Here is a 16,171-nt window from a genome sequence, read left to right as displayed (position 1 = left end):
CCCCCAAACAGGAAGTAACAATCATTTATCTCTCTGGCAACATGTAAATTAAGTATTGTAAGCTTTATAATGGATGTCCATTTACACACTAAGTCAGATATTAATGAGGAGCTTAAGGCGATCGCAGGGAAAAACAAAAACAGCAGGGGTCGTCCTGTTTAGGAGTAAGACAGTGTACTTTTGAAACTATATCTGGAGTGTAGATGAACCCCGGGGTATTCCTTTGATCTGTGAGGACAACCTGCCAGCAGGCTTGATAAGGGATCTCAGCCAAACTGGTTGAAAATGCTGAGAAGAGGACTTGGGGTAAGCTATTTTGTGGGAAATAGGGGAATGTTTAGTTAAGTTTAGACTTCAGAAAGCGTGTTATGATTTCATTTTATATGTAACCATTTGTGTACAGTATTGTCACTCTGTATCACTGAATCTTTTTTTAATAATAAACTGATTCTTGTTTTCTCTGTGTGTGTGTGTGTGTACACGTGTGTGTGAATATACATGATGTGCTGTGTATTAAGTGGTGAGCCTGAGTTGAATGTGGTGTGTACTATTTGTGTGGGAATAGTGGATCTAAGAATTCTTTAAGTGTTCAGTGGAATAAAGGCTGAGCACTCCAGAGGAATTCTTGGAGGACTCGGGAGTTGGTGTGTACCTGTTGCTCATCTGTACAGAGAGTATGAGGACTGCAGAGGCCTGAAAAGTAGTGCTTGTTTTGCCAGTGGCTGGTGGAGTCAGGGAGCTGATCCACAGCAGGCACTGGTAAGACTTCCTCACACTAAGGGCAGGTGGGGGGAGGTGCCTCACAATTCTGTATCTCTGGGCACCAGTGCTGAAACCAGGGAGGTCAGGAGGCCGTGGCCCCCCCACTTTTTAACAAAAGAAATATAACTGCAGAATTCATGTCCCTTGCAAATCTCCTTCCGCGCCACCCCTCCACCCCTGCAAAATAATAGATTCTGATGGGGAGGAGCTGTAATTACACCTTTTGCCCACCAGGAGCTGCTGTAGCGCCAGAAGAGAAGTCAGTTGGCTCACCACCAGAGCAGCTAGCCAGTGAGAGGGAGGGGGGCACTTTGGCCTTGGGTCCCCTACTTCTACAAAGATTCTGGTGCTCTTGTCCCTGGGAAGCATCACAGCAGTGTGTCCGAAGTGTGGGGCATGCTATGCCTTCTGGGGGTTTGAGGAGTGGCAGGGAATGGATAGGCTTTTCAATTTTTTCCAGAGACTCTGATTTAATTTTTTAAAAGTCTCTGTTGTGATGAGTCTGAAGAAAAGCTTGGAAACGTGACCCAAGTGTAACTAATGCACTTTTATCTGCCAGAATTTGCGGAGACTGAAACAACTACTCTAGCGTATAGTAGCTGCTAACTCAAGTGGTAAGGACTCTGAGTGATCACTCCATCTCTGGTGCTAAAAGCCTATTGATGGCAGAGCTGGAGGGGTTTTGGCACGTGGTGGTAGAGTAATTGATTTCATTTTCCTGAAGGAGGGCTGAACTTTCAAAAGTTTGGGAAATGCTGTGTCATTTGTAGGGTTTACTAGGGATTCATTATATTCGAAACTTAAAAGTTTGCAAAATTAAAATTTTGATTTACTGTTTCACAATGTAGTTGGGTCAGTTATTATTTTGTATAAATTTAAACTGTTAGCAATAGATGCTACTGAATTGATGTCAATATAGTTTATACATAAATGACATGTTTGCCCAGTGTTATGGAAGAATGAGGAACTTGTTATACAGTAAGTAATGTAACTTTTGTCCACTTATATGTATAAGAAATTATTAGTTATTTACCACCAAGGAGAAGCTAGGAGAGTCAAGCATCATGTAGGAACTTTATTCGTCATTTTATGGATTATCTGTCTGATTTGCTAGAAGCCTTTAATATACTAGGTTTTCTATCTTGCTGCTGGTAATGAAATCTCACTTGTGCCTGCTATATTTGTAAACTGGTATATTGAGATTAAAATCAGTTCTGTTGATTGCTTCTTTAATCTTGAAATAAGTGGATTGTGTTATTTTGCTATATAGTAAGAGTTTGAAGAATTGGACTGGTTTCCTTCACCAGATATCAAACTAGAGTCGAGTGTGAGTGTGTTGAACTTCCTATTTTAAACTTCATCCACCCATCCGAGTCTTTTATGGAACACTGCATGCAGTGTATGTCCCACAGTGTGACTATAGCACTCTTGTAAAGCAAACATAACTTTGTAGGGTTATTTTTAAGTACAAATAATCTGATTAGCAGCACAGCATTTTTCACTTAGCTATGTTAAGAATAGGTAATCTTCTTGTACTTGATCTTTAACTGACAATATAGCTGTCCTCCATGATCCTATGAACAAACATAGAAAGCCAGGAATCCTTGTTTAGTTGGAAGGCATGAGTCCTTAAGACTTACTTGTACAACTGTGAATTCATTAAAGAGCAGTTGTCTCTCTCTAATAAACACATCAAGAAGTTTTTGCTAAATTATATTGTTTTTTAATAACGCCAATCAATTGGGTAGTTTAGGCTAAAATGCTGTACGAGACTAAAATGATTTATGAATGAATTTCTTAAACATCACTTCAGAAGTTAGCAATTGGGTGACCCTAAACACTCTTACTATAAAATGTTCACTTATTTACACCATATAAGTGACACAGGCTCAGTGGCTGGAGATAAGCCAGACTATTTGGAAACATCCAGGTGGTGAATAATCTATGTAACTTTTTATCTGCCAGCTCCTCGCTATTATGAAAAGCATCCTGTTTAGGAAAGGAGCTATTCGTATCATTCATGGAGGAGGAGACGCTGAGCATCTGCTTTCTCTCTTTCCTTCCTAAATTTTGGCTACCTAAGCACTTTCAAATAGGCTGTACAAAGTTTATCAAACTAGACGTAGATATATCAATGACGTGAGCAGCTGGGATATTTAAATTAATATTAATCTGGTTAGAATTGTCCTAGGTAGACTTTGTCAAAACAGCAGGTCACGTTCTCCAATGTCTGTAACACTTGCAGATATCATTACTACATAAAATTGGTTTTGTTTTGACTATGTCTGTGAGGTGACTTTAGAATTCAGTCTGGGCATGCTTATTACAGCAAACAAAGATGAAATACAATTTGTTATATTATCTTTCCCTTTTTTCTCTCTAACTCTGTTATCTTTATCATAAATAATCTTCTCTACCTCTCCTCACCAGTAGGACATGGTTGTTTAAAAAGGAGTTGACCGTTAACCTCCCCTCAAAGTATCCATAATGAAAAACTAATCCTTATTGAGAGTCTTGGTTAGTATTTTTGTGTAACATCTGGGGAGGATGTTCACTTATAGCATTGAGCTATAGAATATCTGTCTTTTCATTTCAGAATGAGTAGAAAATTACATTCTGTTCTTTATCCCTTATGACACCCTGTGCCTACATATAGTAACTTGGCACATCATTAATTAGGCACATTAAAATGTGTAGGTGATTTTATTTATTATGTCCTTGTACCAGGCTCTATGTGCTACACTACTGAGAAGGTGGAGGCAAGCCAACTTCCAAGCTTTTTTCATTTTTATGACACTGACTGTATTTTTTTAGGTGGATACACGACGCAGCTATGTAAATATAAGGTTTCCACTCTTTGTTGTGCTGTCTAGGGAGAAATGACTAATTTACTGAGACAGACTGCACAGACTACTGCCAACCCCACATGTTCAAAAATGAGTTAGGACCCCCCCTTCCCTATGAGTGGCTTAAAAATCATGAGACTGTTTAAATATAGCAAACTTTGGTTCTTTTTATTTGCCTTCCAAGTTTTGAGCCTTTCAGGTGCATTCAGGTCATTGTTTTCAAGCTTGTCTCCACAACCCAGAGAGTTAGAAACTTACTTAAAATCATCACAGCTGAGTTTTTTTTTTATCATGGAATCGTGTGTCTTCAAGAATTGGGGCTTTAAGTAAAACCCCAAATATTGCCACATGAGTTGGCAACTTTTAAGTCTTCCTCCTCCCCTTCCTGTTGTGATTCCCCCACTTCCTCCCAAACATGATGGTGTTAGAGCATTACTCATTCTGCTCCCATGCAGCTGGTCAGGGAGTAGAACGTTGCTCTGCCATATTGGGCAAAGCAGGCCATGGATTTCCAACCAGAGAGCTGCAGTGAATGAATGAGCCATGTAGGAGCTGCGTGAGTAAGATTAATAGATTTTTTTTTTTTTTTTTTTTAAGGCCAAGAGGGACTATTTTGTCATTTAGTCTGACTCCGCACAGAATGCAGGCCATAGAACTTCACCCAGTGATTCTTGCATTAAACCTATAACTTCTATTTGAGCTACGGGGTATCTTTTTAGAAAAGAGAGATTCCCACTGTCAGGTTGTTAAAGTAATGCTTCACAATCTTCAAGTAACGTGTAATCCTATTCATTTTAAAGCAATTTACTTATAAAAATGTAATCTCGAAGGATCTTATTCCTTTCATTACATAAAAAGTATCTACAGTTTCTTTCCACTACTTCTGCCAATTACTACCTCCAGCTAATTCTCTCCAGCACCCAGTGTTTCCCTAGATCCCAGAATATGGAGTGCAGGGAAGTCCAGCCTCAAACAGCAGCCTCTGCCCTGCACCAAACAACCTTCTTTCAGTGTTGCAGAGGCAGCCCCAGCTTCAGTCTCACCTGTTCTGGTAAGACAGGCAGGGACAGTGTTGATTTAAAAAAAAAAAAGGGGGGGGGGACTGAATACAGACTCAGCTAATGTTTTGAATGATGGACACAATTGTTTAATTTTGTGATGATCCTGTCCATTTTGGGATGAGTGGCAAGTCCGGCACGTACCAGCCACAAACTCCATAAAACAAATTGGACACACCCAAAATCAGGGCTGGAGAGTGTAGATACAGCGATGTTGGACAATCGGGACAATGAATTTCAGTAATGGAAATTTTAGAGAAACGTTTGGTGTCAGAGAAGGGCAAGAGCCTTTCTTGTTTCTTCAAGTACCTCTTGTTAAAGCAAATAGTTTGCACTTGCAACACTTCTCTACCTTCTCCTGTTGAACCCTTTTAGGTTAGGCCTGGGTGCTATCTGATGCATGAATTGAAAAGTTTGTTTTGTTACATTTAACAAAGGGATCATTGAATATTTTTTTCGTAATTGTTTTTGTTATGATAGAAAAATTCTAAATGAGGTAGAATTTAGAAGTCTGTTACTAGTTAACATACAGGCTAGAGTAAACATTAGAAAGTGATCTGAATGACTTGTAATCTTTGCCTTTTGATTTTTATCATTCTGACAAATAATTTGGTGGTAATAAACACAGAAGTAATCAGTAATACTTTACAGATCACTTTTTGAATCTAGTAATTGGTAGTTTGTAGTAGTGGTTTTTTAAAGTAACTTTCATAGTCCTACCCACAGCAAAGGTTTGGAAATAGAGGTGGTCTATTGTGGTGGATTGCTACACAAAACTAAAGAAATATAGTAAGTCTTAGTTCAAGGAGTAACAAAGCAGGCTCCTGCTTAGCACCTCTGTGGTTTGTGACTCTTACATATGGCATACACTCTTAAAATACTGTTCTGAGCACCTTATGCATCAGATTATCTGCTAATCACACATCTGGGTCATTTTCAAAGATCTCAGTCTCCCAAAATGTGGTAGCTTTTTTTCCCCTTTGTCATGAACATCGTACAAATATTCTTGTGAACAAAATCTTTTGAGGTCTTCTGCAAAACCTGATTTTAATTCCTTAATTACTTCATGCATCAAAACTATGCCACATAGCTGGACATGTCTTCTCCCATTCTTGGGGTGATATGTATGTAGGGTATGCAACAGAACTACAATACTGTCACAGGTGTTGGCTACTGCCTCAAATTCCGAACCTTAGTGATGCCTCAAAGCTCCTGTGATGTGTATGTGTTTAGAGTATACATGTAATAGTTTAACCACCTGTAAAGTTTCTGTGTGGAAACTTTGTATTCTGTCTCTTCTCCATTTCACATAACTTTTCCCCATGTGCCTTATTTTCCAAACCTTCTATAATTTGCGGCTCCTCTCTGATCTATCTCCAAGTCTTAAAAAAAATAAAATAATAATAATACATGAAACTAAACAGTATTTCAATGAAAGCCAGATTACAGCTTATAAGCAGGACGTTACTATTTATAAAAGGCAATATAGCATTTGTCTCACCGCACACACACACCCCCACTACTATTCTTAATAATAAAACATCACTAAAATATTTAATCTTTCTGTGTATTACTACCCATATTACCCCATTATATATTATCTTAATCCTTCCTGTAAGAATCATTTATATTTACCCCCAACCAGTGTAATTTATGTTAAACTCTTTTTAAAGTTTATCCTTCCATATGTTAATATTGTACTCCAAATTATTTGAAATTCCTCCTTGCTTTATACTTCTAAATTTCGTTAACATACACTCTTATTTGTCCTCAAGTAGTTTACAAAAATATTGATTAGTAAATGACCAGAATGGACCTTAATCAAAATCTCCTCCCAATTTGACACAGGCACTAATTATACTGTGTTAGATTTTTTTTTTATTAGCATATGGTGTAATTTCACTAGGAGAATGAATCTTGATATGTCTTCAGAGGGCGAAGACATACTAGGCCACCTGGGTTCTTTATCCACTAAATTTTCATGTGAAAGAAAACAAGTTACATGGTAAAATTTATTAGATGATGTTGCCTATTATTTTTCAACATTTCCCCTTTAGGTGCTGACAGATTCATCACTTTATTAACAATTCGAGGAATTTACTTGGTTTGAAGTTAAATTTAGTGACCTACAATTCATTCTCCCAACTCATCTTAAAATACAAACATGATGTTTACCCTTTTTTCCAGCCCTCTGGGACCTCACCTGCCCTCCAGGAGTTCATGGTTCCAACACTGCAAATACTAGTAGTTCCTGTAGTACTCTAGGGTGAGCTCCAGTAGACCAATTTGATTTTAATACCTCAGGTTAAACAGCTCTTAGCCAGCTCTTCCCCCCATTTTGTCTAATAGCGTCTCTTTCCATTACTTACTGCAGGTATCTCATTACTAATTTAGGTAATTTTTACTGTCTTTTTGACTTGCAGCCACCATCAGAAGCTGCTAATCTTAAAGTTATGATGTAGTATAATGCTCCCAGCTGTCAAGATGGCACCCAAGTTCACTTCCTTCACAGTGATCAAACACAGAGCCATCCACTTCATCTGTTAATCAAAGATATAAAGTACTGATCCTGAGAACTGCTGAGTTCCCATCGCACCATTGGAGTCAATGGGAGTTGTGGGGCTCATCACTTCTCAGGATAAAGATTTTTTTATAAGTAATAAAAAAAAAAAATGTTGAAACCATCTTCACAAACTTCCCACACATTTTACCATTACTATATGGTGCTGGTATGTGTATTTAGACATACATTTGAGAGGGAGATCACTAGACAAGGGATGGTTCCAAGCTATTTTTTTTTAAGTGGTCTTGTTAATCCTGGTTTCAGAGTAACAGCCGTGTTAGTCTGTATTCTCAAAAAGAAAAGGAGTACTTGTGGCACCTTAGAGACTAACCAATTTATTTGAGCATATATTATGCTCAAATAAATTGGTTAGTCTCTAAGGTGCCACAAGTACTCCTTTTCTTCTTGTTAATCCTGGGGCTTAGTGAACTATCAAAAATATATAAATTTTTTTTTATTGCAAAATGGTCTAGTCCAGTTAAGAATTTATAAGACAGTGGAAACCTGCTTTAAATTGTATTTCATCTGTCCCTATCATAATCATTTGTGTCTGCTTGAATCCTACAAGTAATGTGTCCAATACAAAGTTGCTGAAGATGGAATTGCCTGCTAGGGCTATAGAGCAGTAATGAGATTTGCAGGAAATAAGGATAAAGATTGTAAGGACTCTAATGCCTTGTTCTCAGTTACAAATAGATTAAGAATAAGATCCAAAAATAAAAAGCACCACATATAACACTTTTATATCCTTAAACCACTGACTTTGTGTGTGTGAGAGAGAGAGTAGTAAAAATGCTACTCCAAAAAGTAACTTGATATGAATTCAAAACTGTTGTGGACATGGCTGCAAAGAACTATTAAAAAACATGTGAAGGGTTGTTTACAGAAAAGGCCTGGGATCAATTCTCATTAGTAAACAATGCCAAAATAGGAGAGCAATTTAGATTAAATATTGAAATTTTTATAACCATGAGAACAATTAAGCCCTGAAACAAGCTGCAGAGAGGTTGGAAAATCACCTTCACTGTGATGAGACTAGATGCCCATCTGTCAAAGGTGGCATGGACAATTAGATTCATCCTGCTGTGTTACAAAAGGTCATTTGGGTCACAGAGGACCTGCTAGAGGTCCTCTGTGACCCAAATGGTTCTGTGAAAACCGAAGACATTTTGTATGGAGCATCTGTGACTGCATAGTCCAGGTGGCTGTATATGGAGACACTCACTATTCCAGAGGTGGGCAAACTGCGGCCTGCAGGACCCTCCTGCCCGGCCCCTGAGCTCCTGGCCTGGGAGGCTAGCCCCGGCCCTTCCCCCGCTGTTCCCCCTCCCCCGCAGCATCAGCTCACTGCACCACCAGCCCAATGCTCTGGGTGGTGGGGCTGCGAGCTCCTGGGGCAGCGCAGCTGCAGAGCCCGCCCTGACCCGGTGCTCTGTGCGGCGCGGTGACATGGCTGGCTCCTGCCGGGCAGCGCGGCTGTAGCGTCGCCAGACACCGGTGCTTCAGGCAGCATGGTCAGGGGGCGGGGGGAGGTTGGATGGAGGGCAGGGGAGTTTGAGGGAGTGGGCAGGGGTCCTGGGGGGGCAGTCAGGAAGGAGGGGGGGGGGTTGGATGAGATGGCAGGGGGCAGTCAGGGGCGGGGGGCCTGGGAGCGGTCAGGGGACAGGGAGAAGGGGGTGGTGGATGGGGCAGGAGTCCTGGGTGGCCCATCAGGGGGTGAGAAGCAGGGGGGTTGGATAGGGGTTGGGGGCTGGGCCACGCCTGGCTGTCTGGGGAGGCACAGCCTCCTCTAACCGGCCCTCCATACAATTTTGGGAACCCGATGTGGCCCTCAGGCCAAAAAGTTTGCCCGCCCCTGCTCTATTCTGTGGTCACTAAAGTTCACCTGTAGAGTTTAGGCTTTACTGTGACAGACTGCTTTTCTTTTAATTCTTTTAATGCCATATCTTTCTAGAATTAGAATGTTAACATCAAAGCAGGGTGGATTTAATTTAAATCAAATTGATTTAAATCACTAGTCAGGAAGACTCAATTTAATCACGGATTTCTACATAAAAGTGCATTCTTGTTGATTGTTATAACCTTAATACATATTCTTCACAACTCCGAGATAGATGAGACCCAAATTGGGTCTCCTTTACAGCCTGCTGCCATTATAGGTTTTCCCTTCTAGTGAGAGAATGGTATGGTAGATCTCAAATCAATGAAGGATACACTCAGAAAGACCTCAAGACTTCTGGAATATGCTGCTCAAACAGTTTCACTTTTGTTTCTACTGCCTGTCCCTCCCTTCTCACAATTATCTCCAGACTTCTTCTCCTTGTCCAGATCTATTCCGCCCCCAACAATCTTCTATTCATTGAACTTTTTGAAACTTTGCACTTTTAGAGAGAGGTAAGGGATTGACCCTGTGTACACAAATTTGCAGAGGGACAATAGGGTTGAGGTCTGTTATTTCATTCATTTATTCATTTATTCAACATTTTTGCTGTTAACAAGCATGTTATCTCTGAAGACACAAATCCACAGTTTGAGAACTGCAAAATTAAGCATCTCTGATGGTATCTTCTAGACTTAGCACTGAGTCCCATTGGGTAGGTAGAAAGATTAACCTAAATAATCTGTACAGAAGCCCCTGGAACCCTTAAGATTGGGTTCCTAATCCATGAACTATTGGAACTCATTTACAAAACTTTTCTTAAACATTACATGAATATATTGTTTCATACTATAGAATTAGAGTTTATAATCCCCTATTCCATGATGAGACATTATAGCTCAAAGATATATCTTTATCTTTAGCTAGGTTTTTTCCTCAAAAAGCATTTTATCAAAAAAATCATTGATTTTTATCCACCCTGCATCAAAGCTATATTTTCACCAACGTATTACATTTGTCATTAAAATCACTGTAAATGACTGAAAATCTGTAGGTAGTTTTTTACATAAGGAACTTTCAGGAACACTTCTGGGTTGTACTTGAATACCGTGCTCCCAATTTTGATATACAGGCTCTCCCTGACTTATACAATTGTTCCATTCCGGAAAGCCTTGTGTAACCTGAATTTTATGTAAATTCGAAACATATATTGTGCAAGCATAAAAAGCAAACAATTACAACAAAAATATTGCATTTACCTTAATCCTATTGTTATCTTGGCACATTGAAGGCTGCATTTTGGTGGTGGATGACAATGGGCTTAATTTGTAGATGAGGAAAGAGAGGAGGAGACAGGCATTACATCATCAGGGTCGTCAGAGGGGGCTTTGGAGGTGGAAGGCTGTGGAGATGTGGACGTTGCAGGGTCTTTCAACCTTCCTTACAAACTTACCAAGAGATGACTGGATAGTGTAGCCTTTTTCCTTTCTTCATATATCTGTCTATAGTAGGCCAGCGTTTCGTCAATGCCTCTGTTCACTTTCAAGAATCATGAGGAAATGGGGTCCATCTTCTCAAACCTTGCCATTGCAGAGTCAATCTCACGAAATGCAAGTGCCATCTCCTTGGTGTTGAAGTATCGTGGCTCTTCTACTTCTTCAACTTCATTCTCTGCTTCAGTCTGCTGTTTTACTGCTTCTGATTCCATGAGATCCTCATTTGATGATTCAGCTCCATGGGATTCGATAAGCTCATCCACATCACCAACATCAACCTCCAGCTCAAGCTTCTCGGCAAGCTTCACAATTTCATCTGTCACCTCCTCACATGTTTTGTCTCTTTCGAAACCTTTAAAGCTGTGTACGAACTGTGGGCACGCTTTCTTCCATACGACATTCAAACAAACTTGGGTAACCTCTGCCCAGGCCTTAGCAATGTTTATGATGGCTTGGTAAATGTTATATGATTTCCAAAAATCGTGTAAAGTCTTGCCAGTCTCTCTGTCAGTTGGTTCTACTGCTCGTGCAAATGTTCTTTGTAGATAATAGGCTTTAAAATTAACAATGACCCCCTGATCCATGGGCTGTAGGATCGAAGTCATGTTAGGAGGCAGAAACACGACTTTTACATTAGGGTGAAAGTCGTCTAAATGTGTGGGATGTCCAGGAGTATTATCAACGATAAGCATAGTCTTGTATGGGATGTCGTTTTCTCTGCAGAATTTCTCCACTTCAGGGATAAATAAATTTATAAACCAGTCTTTGAAAAGTGCCATTGTGATCCTAGCCTTTCGATTTGAACGGAAATGAACTGGAAGGGTAGCCTTGCTAATGCCTTTAAACACCCGGGGATTTTCTGAATGATAAACAAGCAACAATTTCAATTTGCAATCTCTAGCTGCATTACCCCCAAGCAAAAGTGTTAGCCTGTCTTTCGCAGCCTTAAACCCTGGCATCATCTTTTCCTCGTTTGAAATGTATGTTCTGTCTGGCATTTTTTTCCAAAACAATCCAGTTTTGTCGACGTTAAAGATTTGCTGTGCTGTATAACCACCTTCTTCTGTAAGTTTTCATAACACTTTAGGATACTTTTCAGCTGCTTTTGTATCAGCACTAGCAGCCTCACCATTCACTTTTACATTGTGAAAATTTGCACATTGTTTAAATCTATTAAACCACCCATGACTAGCCACAAACTTTGCGTTAGGATCACTGTATTTTCCCTTTACGTCTTCAAAAATACTTTTAGCCTTCGCTTGAATAATCATTAGTTTTTGAATCTGATCTTCCATCCACAGTAATAGCTTTTCCATTTCCTTCATAGCACCAGAACGCTGCTTCATTACGACTATTGATTTTAAAGGAGCAGAGCCTTTCACATACTCTTTTATACGTGCACTATCATTCAAAATACTTTTCACTGTTGAGGTAGCCAAATCGAGTTCACAAGCAATTGACGACAGGCTTTGTCTGCCATCATACTTTTTCACTATTTTCATTTTCTGCTCTAAATCAATCTTCTTTCGCTGACCAACTGCTCCTGCACTCTTGCTATCATTTGGTCACTTTCCAGGCATGATTTGAATGAAATAATAGGGTGAAATAACAGAAATACAGTATCACTGAAATAACACGAGACTGAGAAGATGTGAGAGTGCAAAGCCTTCCCTTTGTAGGAGATGCTACTGCTGTATTCCTCCGCACGCCGCACTACAGTACTTTGCGTTTCTGTATGCTACGCAATATTTTCCGCAACTCAAACATTTTATTTATGCCTCATGGAACTTTTTGCGTAAGGTCGAATTTGCGTAAGTCGGGTCTTGCGTACCCAGGGAGCGTCTGTATAAAAAATAAATACCTTAGGCCCTGACACTTCTAGTATATGCTTTTCTTTTCTGTATTGGCTATAATATCCTGGAAAAGGCTTGATAATCTGTGATATAAATCTGTTTAAAATTATAAATCTTTATTTTTTTCATTTGTCTTGCAACGCTCTCTTCATTTTACATTTAATATTCAATTTCTGCTTATGAAGGCCAGCATGGAAACTGTTACATTCGGAACAACCAGGGTACCCTAGTTAGAAAAGGAAGACACTGCTCAGCTGTGTAGCACTATGTAACATTTTAGTTTATAGTTTATAATATATTTTTAATCTAAACGAGGTTTCCCTGCGACTGTTTAATCAGCAGTTTCTAATTCAGAAGACCCAGTAGCTGAGGAATGACTTATCTAACTTTACTCTGGCATTTCTAACAAGTTGGGTTGGTGGCCTGACACTCACTGAGATCCTGACATTCCTTTTATTGCAGTACCATAAAGATTGAAAAGAGCAGCTGCTGTTGATTTCAGCATATCAGATGATCACAGCAATACATAGCAGAGAGCATGTGAAACTTCAGTACCACTACACTCTGCAGTGGTTAGAGTCTGTTTAATGTTCCTGAATCTCAAACATGCTCAAAAAAGAAAATTGCTTTGTGTTTAATTGCTTGGGGCGGGTTGCTTGTTTTTCCTGCTTCCTTCTCCCATTGCTAAAGTGCTTATTCTTTTCTTTGAAGTAGCATTTTTTAAATTCCTGGTTTACAGAAAACTAATGCTTCTGTACATTTGAGCGTTTTGATTTATTTTCTTTACCTATGTTCCAAGTCGCAAGTGAGTCAGAGGAGCATAAAACATGAAGGAAGAGAATTGTTGTATTGGCTATTTGACTGTGATTTTTATCCACCCTGCATTTTCACTCCACTCTGGCAGCCAAAATTTTCAGAGGGGTCCATATACATCTTACTGACTGTTTTGTTTCAGTACTCAGAGCTTTCCTATGACTGATCCTAGAGTGGAGGCTGAAGGGATGTATATAGTAGCAATAATGCACATGGATAAAGCTTTCTGCAGAAGCAGGTGAATCTTGGGTGGGAAGGAAGAAATTATAGATTACAAATAAAGGGCAAGAGTCCGAAAGGTTGTGTTGTGCTTTGTTGTGCCATGAGAGTGGCTCTGGAAGTTGGATATGAAAAATGTAGAGATAAATATTATTGGGTTGTAAGCAAGGGAGGGTGAGGTTGTTTGGGTAGGTCTTTGTAAAGTGCCTAGCACACATTTTAAACTTAATAATAATAATAAAATTTCCATTATAATTTACTATTCTTGAATTCAGAGTTCTGCAGGTGGAAATTTGTGTTGTGTTCTCATACCGTCTGCTGTTTCTGGGCTTCTCAAGGATACTTGGAAATCTACTGTTTAGGGGTTGGTAGGGTTATAAAATTATTTAAGGCTAGTGGGTTTTTCTCCCCCGTATTGTTTCATTTTCACTTAAACCATCTCTGTACTTGTCCTGTGTGTTTGGGAGTCTTGGTAGAGACCAACAAAAATGACATGAGGACTTAACTATTAATCCTCTTATCCCATGAGGTTGTAAGTGAAGGTACAGTGAGATGCTTGCATTACCAGTTGGTGTGCTTGTTTTGCGCCATGAGTAAATAATACTAATAACTGAGGTCTTGTCAGACCCACACCTATGAACACTAACTCTTTTAAATATAATATACACACACATGTATGTGTCTGCATGTGTTCACACAGGCTTTTTTAGGTTTCTTGTTTAGATGGGGGTAGCTACCAACCCCTAATTGGCTTTAACTGCTCCTTCTGCTTGGATTGGGAGCGATCAGCTGTGGTTGGGATTACAAAAACATTTAGCAAAGCTGAGGAATGAACTGTTGGGAGTTGGGATAGGGAGTGGTTGTGCCAGACTTGGAGGAAGTAATTTTTTGTGTGGAGGGATCAGCGGTTGCTGAGGCACAGTTGATGATCTGAGGGTGCAAATACCCTTGTTCCTCAGTGTAATTTACTTATGTGCTCAGGGCTCAAATGGTTAAAGTGATTTATAACTTCAGTACCTTAAACTTTACAAGTTTCAGAGTAGCAGCCGTGTTAGTCTGTATTCGCAAAAAGAAAAGGAGTACTAGTGGCACCTTAGAGACTAACCAATTTATTTGAGCATAAGCTTTTTTGAGCTACATCTCACTTCATCGGATGCATTCAGTGGAAAATACAGTGGGGAGATTTATATACATAGAGAACATGGAACAATGGGTGTTACCATACACACTGTAAAGAGAGTGATCGCTTATGGTGAGCTATTACCAGCAAGCGGGGGGGAGACCTTTTTGTAGTGATAATCAAGGTGGGCCATTTCCAGCAGTTGACAAGAACGTCTGAGGGACAGTGGGCGGTGGAGCGGGGGGAATAAACAGGGGGAAATAGTTTTACTTTGTGTAATGACCCATCCACTCCCAGTCTCTATTCAAGCCTAAGTTACTATTTCCCCGTGTTTATTCCCCCCCTCCACCGCCCACTGTTCCTCAGACGTTCTTGTCAACTGCTGGAAATGGCCCACCTTGATTATCACTACAAAAGGTCCCCCCCCCCCCCCCCCCCCCGCTCTCCTGCTGGTAATAGCTCACCTTATCTGATCACTCTGGTTACAGTGTGTATGTTAACACCCATTGTTTCATGTTCTCTGTGTATATAAATCTCCCCACTGTATTTTCCACTGAATGCATCCGATGAAGTGAGCTGTAGCTCACGAAAGCTTATGCTCAAATAAATTTGTTAGTCTCTAAGGTGCCACAAGTACTCCTTTTCTTTAAACTTTACAATAAATTCTCAAATTACTGTTATGGAGTTTTCACGCTGGTTACTGACAAATTTTTGTTTTCTTCCTCTAAAGATTATTATAGCCCAGAAATGATGGGGTTGAAGACCGATCAGGAAGTCCTTGGAGAACTTGTGAGAAAGAAAGTTCCAGCAGTGGCAGAGTTAATAGATCGACATGGTGTCATGTGGACTCTGATAGTGTCACGCTGGTTTATATGCTTGTTTATTGACATTCTTCCAGTAGAGGTAAGTATAACTTGAAGATGTTTTAATATACATGAGTGGAGAACAGGGGAGTTTTGTGCAGTATTTTTTAAAAATGTCATATGCCCCTCAGGTTACCTGTGTAGTGGTCTCCTGTCTGAATGCATAGAGCTCTGAGAGAAACCAACAGGAAATGAAATAATGGCAAAGATAGCGGGTTATGATAAGGTATACCAAGAGTCCCCAGAAAACAATAGGGATACCATTAATCAGGGGAATACCCCTAGCATGGCTCCATTACTCTGACAAGGTTTATTCTTCCCAGACCAAAAACCCAGGGAGCATCAGGGAGACGCAGACAGACAGAGCATGCTGCGAACAGGACAGTCTGCTTCCCCCAGCTGAGGGGAGCTTACTAAAGCTGGCAAGGAAAGATTTAGGATTAGTTAAGAGGATATATGCATATAGACCCTTTGCTCTGTGAACTATGTACTTTTGGATGGATGAATAAATAATGCTTTGTTTTGAAGAAGCTGGTTTTGTGTCACTAATCAATCCCTATTGCAGGTTACTGGAGGAATCACAGGTGCCAAACCCAGTTGGGCCTGTTGGGTTAATAAGGTGGGGAAATGGGCTACAGCTCAGAGATCCAGTCTAGAAGTGATTAGACTGGGTTTCCACCCAGAGTGAGATACAGCAAG

General features: G+C 40.0%; 1 protein-coding gene across 12 annotated transcripts in view; it reads left to right on the top strand.

Annotated features, from left to right (window-relative positions):
• The window catches only part of GRTP1 (growth hormone regulated TBC protein 1), a 97,661-nt gene that overhangs the window by 42,032 nt on the left and 39,458 nt on the right, over positions 1 to 16,171 (top strand). For all 12 annotated transcript variants that reach the window (XR_013636040.1, XR_012159630.2, XR_012159631.2 and 9 more), the window contains one exon: positions 15,340 to 15,512. Coding sequence is in view for 9 of the 12 variants with exons in the window: in XM_078853676.1 (XP_078709802.1) it covers positions 15,340 to 15,512 (173 nt within the window). In the remaining 3 variants the exon portion in view is untranslated. The remainder of the gene's footprint in view (positions 1 to 15,339; positions 15,513 to 16,171) is intronic.

The sequence above is a fragment of the Lepidochelys kempii genome, chromosome 1 (assembly GCF_965140285.1).
Source record: "Lepidochelys kempii isolate rLepKem1 chromosome 1, rLepKem1.hap1, whole genome shotgun sequence".
NCBI classification, from domain to species: Eukaryota; Metazoa; Chordata; order Testudines; family Cheloniidae; genus Lepidochelys; species Lepidochelys kempii.
Note: the sequence above shows the minus strand (reverse complement) of the source record. Positions and strands in the feature narration are given on the sequence as shown.